The 13774-nt window shown below is 38.7% G+C and overlaps 1 protein-coding gene across 1 annotated transcript in view; it reads left to right on the top strand.

The window, feature by feature from the left end:
- URB1 (URB1 ribosome biogenesis factor) overlaps window positions 1–13774 on the top strand; it is a 68731-nt gene that overhangs the window by 54265 nt on the left and 692 nt on the right. Inside the window, exons 31-38 of the mRNA XM_084843589.1 lie at window positions 1726–1886; window positions 2593–2704; window positions 3081–3187; window positions 4078–4221; window positions 5897–6006; window positions 7413–7604; window positions 10595–10836; window positions 12748–13338. Of these exons, the coding sequence (XP_084699715.1) occupies window positions 1726–1886; window positions 2593–2704; window positions 3081–3187; window positions 4078–4221; window positions 5897–6006; window positions 7413–7604; window positions 10595–10836; window positions 12748–13338 (1659 nt within the window). The remainder of the gene's footprint in view (window positions 1–1725; window positions 1887–2592; window positions 2705–3080; window positions 3188–4077; window positions 4222–5896; window positions 6007–7412; window positions 7605–10594; window positions 10837–12747; window positions 13339–13774) is intronic.

The following is a 13774-nucleotide window of genomic DNA, read 5'->3' as shown; positions in this document are numbered from 1 at the left end:
GAGAGAAATGGGAGTGGCTGGGAAAGTACCTGTCGTCATGTCACATAAGCAGTGTTTTGAGAGAAATGCACAACAGGCAGGATTGTCAAACCAGATTTTTAAGAAAAAAAATGAGATTGCGTAGTCAGTACAGCACTGTGAGGTGTGTGGTAGCAGGAGTAGGTGGGTTGTTAAATAGGTAAAGCAGAGGTTGTTTTTAGCCCCCTAGCTTCCCCGCTAGCCCTTGTGGGAGAAGGGTACCACTTTTTATCTTTTGAATGCCAGTCTCCCGACTACCCCCAATACAAGAGTTGCTCTGAAAAGCACAGCTTGTTTTGACATTCTATTTTCATTTACAGTTTACTACCTCTTCTACCCACCTACTCTACTTTCCTTGAGTGTGAAAATATTACTTCTCTCTAGTTTGGGGCACAGGAGCATTCATCGAAAGGTTGACCCTCCCACTTTCAGCCAAAACCAGATAGTTACCAAATTATCTTTCTTGCATTTTTGTCTTTCTGAGTAACAACATCCAAGCTACAGAGCATGCTTTGGTTCCCTTCGGCCTCTGTTGCTGCTTTCCCATACTTGACAAATGGTAACAGCTTACTCCCACTTACTGCATTCCACAATACTTCCTTTTGTCCTGCAAATACATTTTTTTAAAAAACCTGCTATTTCCATGGGCTCACTTGACTGCACTACAACTACCATCACTGCGAACATGCTTTATGGAACAATCCTGAGCATGCTGGGCTATTTTAGCAGGTGGCCCAAAGGGCCTTTGTTATATATTTGTTTTCTGCATGTGTTATAACAGCACCCTGTGAACGAATGTTCCATAATTATTTCTCCCTGGGTGCAACCCCCCCCCAAAATTACACAAAAAGGGGGGAAATACCCCTCTGGCAATATCTAGAACTGATAATTATCTCAGCAGTCATTTCCATGTGAACTTTCCAAGGTTCTGTAAACACACTGTATGTCCAACATAAATTAACATTATTATTCTGCACGTCAACTGTCAATTTAATTTTGCAAGGTCAGGTCCTGTTGTAAATGATTCCTTCCATGACCTATAGCCAGATTTCCAGATTAATCTTCAGTCAGTAAATTTAGGCCTTGCCCATAAAATAAAGAACAAGATTCCTTGTTTGTTGACAGAATTGTCCTCTTAGGAGGAGGGATGGTAATGGAGGGGGGATTTATTTGGAACCATTCTGCCTTCTGGCTCTGTACCCATAATAGCTAGCTGGGATTAGAATCATTGCTCCACAAATAAACATGCATTGGTGGAACAGAAATTCAAATCTTTTTTACTAAATGGTATTAATCACCACATGGCTTGTACAAAAGTGTGGTTAAAGGTAATCAAATCTGTTTTCACAGAATAGGGAATATGTACCTTGGTTTAGTTGAACAAAGTGAGGGGGAGGGAGAAAGGTGTATAAGGGAATGTGATGTGGGTGCTGCCAAAATACGAGAGACATGCTAGAGACTAGGATACAAAAGGGCTCCTGTCTTTTTATTTGGAAGAGGAGATTCATTTAAGCAGAGGCAGTTCAGTGGGATTCTGTTTTGTCACAGAATAATAAAATGAGGACAATCTTCTAATCAGGCATTCATTGATTTTACAGGAGATTGCTTTAATTTTAATGTGCATAAATTATTCTTCAACAAAAATTATATTTTGAGAGAGTTTCCCTTTACAAACCTTTTTAACACTACTTTTTTCCTTCTCTGTAGAATGTGTTGTAGCATGCCATAAGTTTGTTGAAGTCAATGCTTTGGGCCTGGTGGTAGCTGCCCTTAGCAGCTATGATCGTAACATGCGAGCAGCAGCATACCATGTCCTGAGCTCCTTTTGCTCTCACCTGGAAGGGGCTCGATTTCGCGAACAGAGACAGGTAAGACTGAGTTACCTTTAATGCTGCTAAACATGATAACATAAGAAGAGCCCTTCTGGATTAGACCAAAGACTTGTCTAATCCAGCATCCTGTATTGCAGGGCTAAGGAATCAGTGGTCCACTTAATTAAGCAGAAATCCCATCTGCCCCAGCCAGCCTGGGCAATGGTGAGGTAAGATGGGAGTAGTAGTTCCAACAACATTTGGTGGGCCGCAGGTTCCTCAATGCTGCTGTGGGTTGAGTATTTGCCCGGGCAAGGCTAAACTTGTCCTGGAAGCATGTGTCTGGATACTGTCTTACTTGTTTTCTTCCATCAAAGATGTGCATGTGCTTCAAATTTTCAGGGTATTGGGTAATGTCCTTGCCCCACCCACAAAAATCCATTTATATATATAGGACTCAATATGAGTGAATCAAAATATGGAAGTTGTAATTTCTCATATGACTTTTTCTGTAACATTTATACTAATAATTGCTTTCATCATGCCACTACACCCATTTTGTAATATTAGGATGTGCTTTTATTTCAGTTGAGTTTGAGTTATAATTTCTTGATTGTGATTTAATGTTTATTTTTCTGCAATACCTATGAAGAAAATCCAGTTGTCATATACAGATTAACTTTGTGGGTGCAATTGAGCTGTTCCTGATGGGTTCAGACAACTTGTTTCCCAATTGTTTCTCTCCTTTTCTCTTGTGCTACAGTTGCTTTACCTTATGGATGTTGTGCAAAATGGAATCAGACAACCAAATCTCAGGTTGACCTTCCCTTTGACACTCTATATTTCTAGAGTAGCCCAGCAAATGCTGAAGCCAGGTACTATAGAACAAAGCACACTTTCCTTCTAATCTCTTCTTACGATAACAGCATTTCTTTGTTATAATGTTTTGGTTGATTTTTGTTGTGGAATGAATAAGGATGTCTTTTTGAAAGAGAGAGCATGGTCATGTATAAGTAGTATTATTTTCATTAAAATTAGGTCTCACCAAAAAACTGGAAATGACAGTTGATTCCTGGAATTTGTATTACACAAGTTTCAGATTTGCTGTGCTATAAAATAGGGTGGTAGGGTTCTTTTAAATGACAGTATAAAATAAATTATTTATTCAGTGTGGTTAATTATGGACATGATGAAATCACAAGCTGAATTTTTTCCATGTTACAGTAATTATTCTGTGTGGTTTCTTCACAGAAGAACACATGTTCACAAAGCTGAACAGGTTCCTTTTATCACACCAGTATTTGGATTTGAAGAAAGTGCCAGGATTTTTTCACCTTTTCTATAGTTTTGATTCAGAGGTAATGGGAAATCTATGTTGCATAAACTGCCAATTCTAAATAGCACGACTGTGTTGCCTGCCATTTACTGCACACAGAATTTAATGTAGAACCTGGTAACTATATGAGCAATTCAACATTTTTTAAAAAAAATGCAACCAAAGCCCCAAGTTGGTTTTTCTCATGGTTGAACGTAGGACCCAAGATCTTTACTTCTTAACACTGAGCACTGTAAAAGATTCCAGTCACATAATTCAGACATGGAGATTATATGTCTGACATGGCTGCCACCTCTTCCCAATGTGCTATCATGTTCAGACATTACCCCAAAGCTAATTTTTTTCTTCCTGCTACTACACTGCTGGTTTTGAAACATTCAATAAATGTCATATATTGAATGCAGGAAAATCATGTTAGTTTAGAATAAGGAATGTGAGTGGTAGTGGTTTACATCAATATGCAACCAAATTTGAACTTTCCGGTACAGAATGTGAACAGTCCTATCTCCCTGTGTTGAGTGCAGATGTACTGAAGGCCTATGGAATTGTTGAGAGTGGGTTGCTGAGGTGGGTTGCTGCAGCTGGATCTTCTTTCGCGATCAGAGAGCAGAATACGGTTAGATACTCATAGTAAAAAGGTTGAGCATCGCAACTGTCATTATGAGTCACAAAGTACTAGCCTAATTGGAATTTAAGTTTTTGTGCCTCAATTTGCAGTGTGTTTTTTCTCTCTCTCTCTCTCTCTCTCTCTCCCTCCCCCCACCCCCTGATTTCTTTTGAAATGGATCTGTTAATTGGACGCATTGCATCCCTATAAATATGGGGAGGAAATACAATGGAAGGGAGCAATGATGTACTGTGTTTTCACTTTTGTTTCCTTAATAGTACTTTGTGCTGCTTCTTGTTTTCCAGCACAAAATGGAACGTGAATGGGCTCTAGCAATTATTGGGGAAGGACTCAGAGATAAACACTGCTATGAGCTGTATGAGTATCAGAGAATTTTCCATGTCATTCTGTCTTTCTTCCATAGCCCTCTGTGTGATGAAACCACCCAGGTAAAATATAACTAAAACACATCCAGACACTCCAAAACCAAAAGCTTTTCACTCAGCGCAAAAGGGATATTTGGAGACTTTCTTTGTTTGAAAACTATTCTCATTCAGTCATTTATTAAGTCTCTAATGTGCTAACTATTTTAACTTCTGTAGGTTGCGTGCAAATTTGTATAACATACCAGGTATTTACCATGCCTTATCATTAATTATGAAGTCTAATGGCATTATAAATTGGACATGATTCATGGTAATAATATTCAAAAGCTGCAATCCCTGGGAGTAAACGCCATTGGACACTCTGTTGAGTGAACATGAATAGGACTGTTCTGTATTTTAGGAGGATGTTAGATTTTTTCTAAGTTAGTGGTTATGTACTAATGGAAAGCTGAGACCTCTAGCAATAGCTGAAAATAAGATGCTAACTCCTAGTACTAATAAGGGCTTTATTTAAAAAAAACATGCAAAAAGTTATTACATTGTTGAAAACACTAAATCCAAAGAGACTGGGATACTCTTACATAAACAAGTGGAAGCAAAACATAGGTCTTCAGTTATTTTATCATATTTATTATTCCAAAATCAGATACAGATTTAGTCTGAATTTAATAACAATGGTATGAATAATGGTAGCACACCATTTGAAAATCTATGTATCTGTGGAAAATTGCTGTACAAAATCTGGAACATTCTGATTGTGTCAAAAGCCCTTATTATGTAGCCTTAAGAAATGGATGTATGAACACGTTTCTTTGTAATGAATTAGACTCTGTTCCTTTCTTTCTAGAATGAATAACTCGGGTCTAATTGTGATGCCAAGCTCATATTGTCATTATAAATAAGAAATGTGTGCTGCAACTAACTGTAAAATTTAAAGCAGGAAGTCTAATCTTGCCAAATATTGTAGGTTGTTGCTCTCTGCTCATGGAAGGCTTTCCTGTCCAGCAGAAGCTTCCATGAATGGAAGAGGGGAATGTGATTTTCACTAATTTCCCTATTCCTCTGCAGCCCTGTGTCTCCCAGTCTGCTCTAGAGGGTGTGGAGATCCTTTGGAACAGAATGGGACATAGTTGAGGGGATGCAGAAGAAAGAAGTACTTTGAAAAAATTGCTTGCTTCTTCCCTCAGTTAATGGAGCAGAGGTACACAGTTGGATACAATCCTCCAACCTCTGTAGGAGAAATGTATGCCCCTATTCAGCCTCCAGGTTCATGCCCAGTTGTGCCAAGCTGTGCCTAGTCCGGCATGCAAAGGCACACACATACACATCCCTTTGCCTTCCACCTGGGCATTCAGCAACCCAGATCCTTACATACAAGTGGCTCAGGGTCCAGCTGGCCTACCCAGGAGGCCACTGGTCAGACTACCCTCTGGTTTTTCCCTCTTCCTCCACCTGGTGCTCTGCCTAACAAATTTAAAAACCCTAGACACCATAGCCATATCCCCTTTTCCTCTATGGCGTGTAGTACTACAGGAGTTAGGAACATGTGCCAACTTGCGTTTCTCAGAGCTTGCACATAGGATTATATTTGTACCCACACTTATCAGATCATTAGATGACTGATTCCAGAGAAGTAGCCATGTTCATCTGATACAGCAAAAATGTTGATGTTTTTGTTTTTATGATGCCACAACACTCTTCTATTGTGACTTATGTAATGGTATGTTTTGTCTTTCAGGAACAGATTCTGGAAATACTTCAGAATGCTGCATTCATCACCAAAGCTGCCTACGAGCTAATAAGAGATCATAGCCTGTTAACCTGGGTATTATCTATTCTAGAAAAGAGGTATATAGAAGACTGTTCATGGCTTAGTGCTAAATATTGTTCTGTCTTACACATTTAAAGTGAGCATAAATGTGAGATAGCAAGAGATTAGCATAAGATGGGGGAGGGGTTTCTCACAGAGGTTATACTAAGTAGTTAAAACTGCCTATGCCCTTTAAATGCTTCTGTTACTTAGAGATTTTTAGAATCTCCATAAGGTTTGATCCCGTTGAAGCTTCAGGTTGCACAGACTATTCTTAACGCAATACTGCCATATAGTATTCCACATGTAATATACCTGCACAGATTCAAGTCCATTAACTAGACTTTAAAAGAGTCAAGGGCATTCTCCTAGGTTTGCGTCTTCTTTTTTTTAACACTGCTTTGAAGATACTTTCCTGTTCAAGGAGTTGTGGCATTTGATAAGTTCATGAAATGGAAAATAACCGAGTGATAATCAAGAGAAACTACTTCAGCAGTATTTCATTAAAAGCCTAAATAGGTTCCAGGAACAAATAAAAGTCAAGCCTCTTCCTCCTCCTGTTGCTATTTAACAAAACAAAACATTTTTAAAGAGACAATGGCTTTCTTATATAAAGATCAAACTGAACATGAATTGATGGGTAGATTCTGCTGAACATTGCTGTAATGTTTGTTAGAAAGTGGTGGAAAATAAGCTTGAGCAACTATGGTAACTGCTGTTGTCCAGCATTACTGCCACTGCATTATGTCTTTAAGTGACTTCAACAATCTAAACCATAAGAACTCATATTAAACTCGTATCGATAAAATGAAATAGGGCCCAACATTTTCTGATTCTAGAAAGCAGTTTTTGTTTCCAGACCACTTTGTCAGTTTCTCTTAAAAAAACAAACTGATTTTTATTAGGACATTCACATTTCCCATGCCTCCAGTATGGGAAATGTGAATGCCCAAAATGCATGTTTAAAACCTTCTACCCAAGCAAAATCCCCTCCTGTCCATTCCTCCCTGTGCCCACCATATATGTTCTGGAGCATCTCTCAATGCTGCAGAGCAAATTTGGAAGCTGGGGTGCGGGGAGCTACAGGGGAGAGGGGGAATTACTTCCCTGTTCTACTGATGGTTGCCTGAATATCAAGCTAATAAATGTTCATAAGAGATTATTTGTGGGTGATGAGTTTCTCCCTTTTATTCTAATTTCTCCCTTGGTAGATAAAGGTAAAAGACAATTTTCAGGGATAATGTTTTGTGACCCAGGCTTGTGAGATTGAGAGTTGGTGGATGGATAAGAGGAATTGGTGTACTGTTGTAACTTCCTTCACTATGAAGTAAATCAAGATGGGGTACAAGCACATAAATAAAATAAAATGCTTTCTCCAAAGAAGTCTTGATCAAAAGAATGTTTAATTAAGAAGTCTGTTTGTCTTTTTGTTTCTACTTTCTAGGTTTCTAGAAAACAAGATGCTAAGCCATGTAATCTCCTTAGTCCATACTCTGTGGGTAACCAATTTAGGAGATAAGCAAAAGTCACTTGGAACACCTTGTAAGAAGGAGCTAAAAGAGAACCAGAAATTCCTTCCTCTCCAGCTTATCAGTGAATTTCTCTATGTTTTGATAATGCTTCTTAAACACATTCGGTAAGTACTTTCTTCTCTGTTTTCAAGAGCATCATGTACCTGTATTGCTATTCAGCATTAAGTTTCATTAAATGTTTTCATGCTACCATGAATTCTTGTAATCCCTGAAAGTTAACTCTTTGTTTTTCATTGTGAGTGGTAGCAAACAATCATTTTTAAAAAGCAGCATATCTAGAGAGTTCTGAAATATATTGTGTGATGTCACATGCATATATATGCATTAATGTTATGACTCTGTATTTTTCTGGCAAGTGGATCTAGAGTTGAGTGGTGTGTTGTATGTGGGATGATTGGCTGAGTGAATGGGGGCAGGGGTCTGTGAAATAGTATGCGATACATAAACAGGGAGCAGTGCCTGTGGAGTTTAGATAGGGAATGGACAGGAAAGAGGTAGATAAGGCTTGTGAAGAGATAGTGCCTAGGATCTGTGTTTATAGGATTAGAGAGGTGTGTGTGTGAGAGAGAGAGAGACAGACAGACAGAGATCAGGGAGGGATTTAGAGAAAGTTTTAAAGTGACTTACTACTGTAACTCTATTTATGTGCAGGAGGAGAGTAATGTGGTTATGTACTGTTTAACACCTTAATTTCGTAAATAATACATTTTATTTATTTATTTATTGCATTTCTATACCACCCCATAGCCGAAGCTCTCTGAGCAGTTTACAGAAGTTAAAACATTAAAATACAAAGTTTAAAAACCATTACATAAAAGCATACAGACAGTATATACAAAGAACATATAACTAAAAACAACTTTGAACTAAAAACAGTTTAACAACAACAACAAAAATCTGACAATAAAACAACACAGCTTAAAAACAGTATACAAGAGTCAGCAAAAGGAACAAGAGTTCTAAAAAGGGAAGGCCTGCTGGAATAACAGAATCTTTAATTCCTGCTTAAAAACTTCCAATGAGGTCAGCAGGTGCATTTCAACCAGCAGGTCATTGCACAACTGAGGGCTGGCAAAGGAAAAGATCCTCTTGCGCATGGCTGCCAGTCTCACGTTAGGCAGCTGTAGCATCTAGGCCTCAGAGGACCTTAGGTGATAGACTGGGACATAGGGGAGAAGGCGCTCCCTAAGGGTCCTTGGACCTAGACTATGTAAGGTTTTGACAGTAAGAACCAGCACTTTATATTTTGCTCTGAAACAAACTGGCAGCCACTGTAAAGATTTTAAAACCGGTGTAATATGGTCTCCATGGGATGTCCCAGAGACCAGCCTGGCTACCATATTTTGTACCAGTTGATGTTTCCTCACAAAACATACAGGCAGCCCCAAGTACAGTGCATTATAGAAATCAAGCCTAGATGTTACCAGCGCATGCACCACCATTAGCAGGTCCACATATTCCAGGAATGGGCATAGCTGGTAACACCGTTGCCTCCACCTGGGGTGCCAGGAGCAGGGTTAGGTCAAGAAGCACCCCCAAGCTACAAACTTGTTCCTTTAGGGGGAGTGCAACCCCATCCAGAACTGTTTGACATACCTCAGTACCTGAATTAGGATTCTTCACGATGAGCACCTCTGTCTTGGCTGGATTCAACTTCAGCTTGTTCTTCCTCATCCATCCCACTACTGACTTCAGGCAGTCATTCAGAGGAGTCATACCTTCCTTGGATAAAGATGTTAAGGAGAAATAGATTTGGGTGTCATCAGCATACTGATAACACCCAGCCCCAAGCCTCCTGTTGATCTCTCCCAGCAGTTTCACGTAGATATTAAATGGCATCGGTGATAGAATGGAGCCCTGAGGGATTCCACATAATAGTTCCATTTTCGAAGAACAACTATTCCCAAAGAACTGAATCTTTCTTTGCTCTTCAAAATCTTATGCCTATGGCTCAGGACTACCAAAGGGTAAAAGTGATAAGAGAATAAGATATGTCAGAATAAAAAGCCAGTGTGTATTCTCACCTTGAGAAGTAAAGGGGTTGGACCTGAGGTAAATGTCCTGGTGGCAGTGTCATAGTGTGTGTGGTGGAAGGTGTTGTCTGCTGTGGGAAAGGCCTTATAGAAAAGGTATTCACACTGGTAAATAGTCAGGAACACCACATGTTGGTTGGCTCAAAATAACTTCCTGAGATCCAGGCAGCCCACTGATAATTTCTGCTCAGTGGAAGCCGGCCTTTGGTACCCCATGCTTTAAAAAAAATATTTTATTTTCAGTAACATCCACCCTGCCTTTCTAAAAGGTCATCAAGGTGGCCTACAAATGTTAACACTTTTTTCTGACAATAGAGAAGCTCTGCTAAAATCTGCTTGATGTTCAGGCTGTGCCCTCTCAAAACAATCGAATGTGTGTGCATCAGCCAGTGCAGTTATTTCAGTCTGTAATTCTCAGTGGATTTTGGAAGTTCTTGACACATAGAGTCATTCTCACCTCAACAAGATGTCACATCTGATTTTGTTTCTTTTCACTGGCAAATTTTCCATTCATCTTGACCCTGCCTAATTTGTTTTTGTTTGTTTGTTTTTGGTTATCTGAGTTTACTGCTTATTCATAAAACTTAAATCATCAGTAAAACAAATGTTTTTACTGTTTGGTTTCCACTGCCCAGCATTGCCAGAAAAGACTCACACTGAAGCCCGAGGTGATTAGCCTCAGTAAAAAATAGCATACATCCAACACTTGGGTAGCTCTGGCTGGAAAATTTTCTAGGAGGAAACAGTAGATTCAGAAGCCATGAAAATCGGTTAGCTATTTGTGCCCAACTAGCATATGAACTGTTCTCTTAGGAAATGTAACTCCTACATAACCTGCAATTTGATAACAAATGTAGTTTTCATATTTCACTATAGCCTTTTTGCTGCAATTCATGTCCCTCGGTTTCTTGTTTTGTCTTGGACAGGAATTAAATTAACCATCACTTGCTTCCTAACAAAAGTTATTTAAAAAACAGGGCATTTAGCCATTATTTGGGTTGAGTACTGTTAAAGAATATAACTATTTTGTTCCAATTTTCTCTCCATCTCCTGCCAAATAGGGCCAACTTGGATCCTGCTAAACTGCTTCAGTTTTTCAGCACATTAAGTTCTGTATTAGAATACCGTGTTGTGGTTATTGAGGCCTTCAGAGAAATGAACAGATTCACTGTGAATGAGCATGTCCTTTCAAACAAAGATGTTCTGCTGCTCTTGTACAAATGGAGCAGAATTGGCAAAGATGAGGAACTTCAAGATGATCTCCAAACAGTCGCACAACAATACCAAACTAAAGAATTGCTTAGTAAGTTCTTAACACACGACTGGTTTAAAGTAGGTTGGTTGTTTTCTGTTAAGTTCTAGTTTTATTAAGGGAAATAATCTGGAGAGTTTCAAGGGGCCAGATTACCAAAGAATCAGTGTAGGAAAGGAAGTTAAAAAAATCAATAAAACATATTAAAAATTGTGGTTTGTTATATCTGTACTTCATTAATAATCCAGCCAGTAGGAACTGAAGTTTCATTAATTTCGGAGGGAGAGTTGATATGCTTTAAGTCTTCCCTGTTGAAATAAGTGGAAATGCTTAAATGAGTCATGTCCATTATTATCTACATATTGACATTCCCACTACTTCCTATGGAAGTGGGAAGCTGCAGCATGTTCAAATCCTGTGTTGTTTGAATGTTCAGACTTCACAGATGTTGAAATTATTCAAAGGTCAAAACTGGCACCAGTTTTTTAATATATCTCTCCCAAATCCATATTCCATTCAACCTGTTGAAACACCATAGAACATTAAACCCTGTGAGCATATGTGATCACATTAGGCCAGTAGTTTTCCAGCTGCACTACCTGCAGTCCACGTCTGGGCTCAATTCAAAGTGCTGGTATTAACATTCAGAGCCCTAAATTGTTTGGGGGCGGGTTATCTGAAGGATCGCCTTCTCCCATTTATACCTGCCTGGACCCTAAGATCAGCCCAGGGATCCATCTCCAGGAGCCCCTGCCAGAGGAAGTGAAGTGGGTTACTACCAGGAATAGGGCCTTTTCTGTTGTGGCACCCTGGTTGTGGAATGAACTCGCTAGAGGGGTTTGCCTGGCACCTACATTGTACTCTTTCTGTACCAGGTGAATTGTACCAGGTGAAGACCTCTTTATTTTCCCAGGAATTTTAGCATTTTAACAATCTAGTCTTTTAGCTTTGCTGTTTTAAATTTGTTATTATATTTTAAATCTTTGCATTGCTGCTAGGTTTTATTCTGGTTGTACTTTTATACTGTAGTTTTAATGCTTTTATATTTTATATTGGTTTTATGCTGTACTTGTGATTTTAATTTTTGTGAACCACCCAGAGAGCTTCAGCTATTGAGCAGTATAGAAATGTAATACATAAGTAAAATGTGGAGAAAGTGTCTCCTCAATTTGTGATGGGAAGGTAACTTGGAATGGTCCATGTTCAACCTCCAGTTCCTCTCTGACTGCAGTTTCAGACTTTGAAGAACTCCCTTTCACCCTATATTTTTGTCTGATGGGTAAATTCCATTGAACATTGGCTTGTGCTCTTTAGATAAAACAAAGCCACTGTGCTCTTTGGGAATGGTAACTCTAGTCACTGCTTATCTTCAGTTTGCCAGGATCAGCTTAGGAAGTGGAGTCCCTAACTAATCACTTTCCCCCTGCCAGAGCTTTGATGGGGAAGAGATAATTGAGGAAGAACTGTGGGGAGCTAACACCATTTTAGAGTTTGTGTGGACCCAGCATATTAAACAGCACTAGGTCAGCTAAACCAAAGAAAGCTTTCTCATTTCTTTTCTTTTTAAAAAAAATGCTTGAGTAACACTGGATGAATTCTGTTAATGTTGTTATACACCCTGCCTTTTGTATCAACATCTGGGTTAAAGTAAATATTTTTGGCTGCATCTGATGTAAAATCTGTTGAGTCCCAATGATCTCAAGACAGATGTTAGTTGATGTTTTGGGCTTTTAGTGACTGAGTTGAGGTATTTATCTTGTTGGGATTTGTTTGAATGTTAAACCTATTTTCTACATTATGAACTCAATCCAACAGTATCAATGTATTCTTCTCCACCTGACAACGAGCTTTTTAATGATTAGTTTAGATTATTAGATTCATTGCCATTCTCACAAAAACAGTAATTTTCCTTGTTTCATTATCTAAGTTATGTAAATTTTTGTTTTCTTTCTTCTACCACAGAAAATATTAAAGAAAAAAACAAACCACAAGTACCTTTTCGAACATCATCCCGACTTGGTCAGAAAAAAAATGAAATTGAAACAGAGACAGAGACAGCCTCTGAATGGAAAGGGTTTTATTTAGAGGAATGCAGATCTGTTCTGAGATCTGTACTTGTCCACTGGGAACCTGTGTTTCTGAATATGCCAGCAAAGTATCTAAAAGAGCAGAATGGATATGGCAATCCTGGTCTCACGTGTGAGATTGCTTATTTAGTATTCAGATGGCTCGTGAAGTCCCTCATTAGCAGCAATGTCAACATATCAAATGCACTTTTCACTTTCAGGTGGTTTAAAAAGAGTGTTTTGGGAAACAGCACAGTGGTAGAGAAGATTCTTAAAGATGCAACGCTGAAAAGTGGTACATTTAAGCTTTACAGCAGCATCTGTAATGCCAGTGAAGAGAAGACTGTGGAACTGAGTGATCTCTCTCTGCTTAACGGAATCATGCTTCACCTACTAGATTCTCAGGACCTGACAAAAAATGTTTTTCATGAGACTGTGAAGAAGTTCTGCCTCTCTGCAATGACAGAGGAAGATACAATGAAGAAAGGTAATTTCCTTTATTTTTTTAAGCAAGAAAGTAGGGGGAAAACACTGCATATACTTGTTTGGAGTAGAAAGAAAAAACTTACTAAAATTTCCCATTTACTATAATACAGTATTAACACTTCTTGAAGATATTAATTCATTCTGCAGTAGTGTAGAATGTGGTATTCAAGTGACATTAAAAATTGATTGAGAAATTAAAGAGCCTGCTGAATATGCTTAGGGATAAAGTGGTGTTTAGCAACAACAGCAACAACAGTTTGAGCTTCTGGTATAATAATTTTTCTGCTATGTTTAAGTCAAGCCAAATACATTCTAACTCTCCTGGCTATCTATTAAAGGAAGCGGGGTGGGGGGCAGATTTGACTTAGGAAGGGAGAAGGAGTTCCCCTAATACCAAATGTTCAGTTTCAAAAAACATACTCTTGTCATTTAATCTA

This window comes from Heloderma suspectum, chromosome 3, assembly GCF_057233095.1.
Source record: "Heloderma suspectum isolate Gila_16-S chromosome 3, 16-S_ref, whole genome shotgun sequence".
In the NCBI taxonomy this organism is placed as follows: domain Eukaryota; kingdom Metazoa; phylum Chordata; class Lepidosauria; order Squamata; family Helodermatidae; genus Heloderma; species Heloderma suspectum.
The sequence above is the reverse complement of the archived record's forward strand: the minus strand, read 5'-3'. Positions and strand labels throughout refer to the sequence as shown.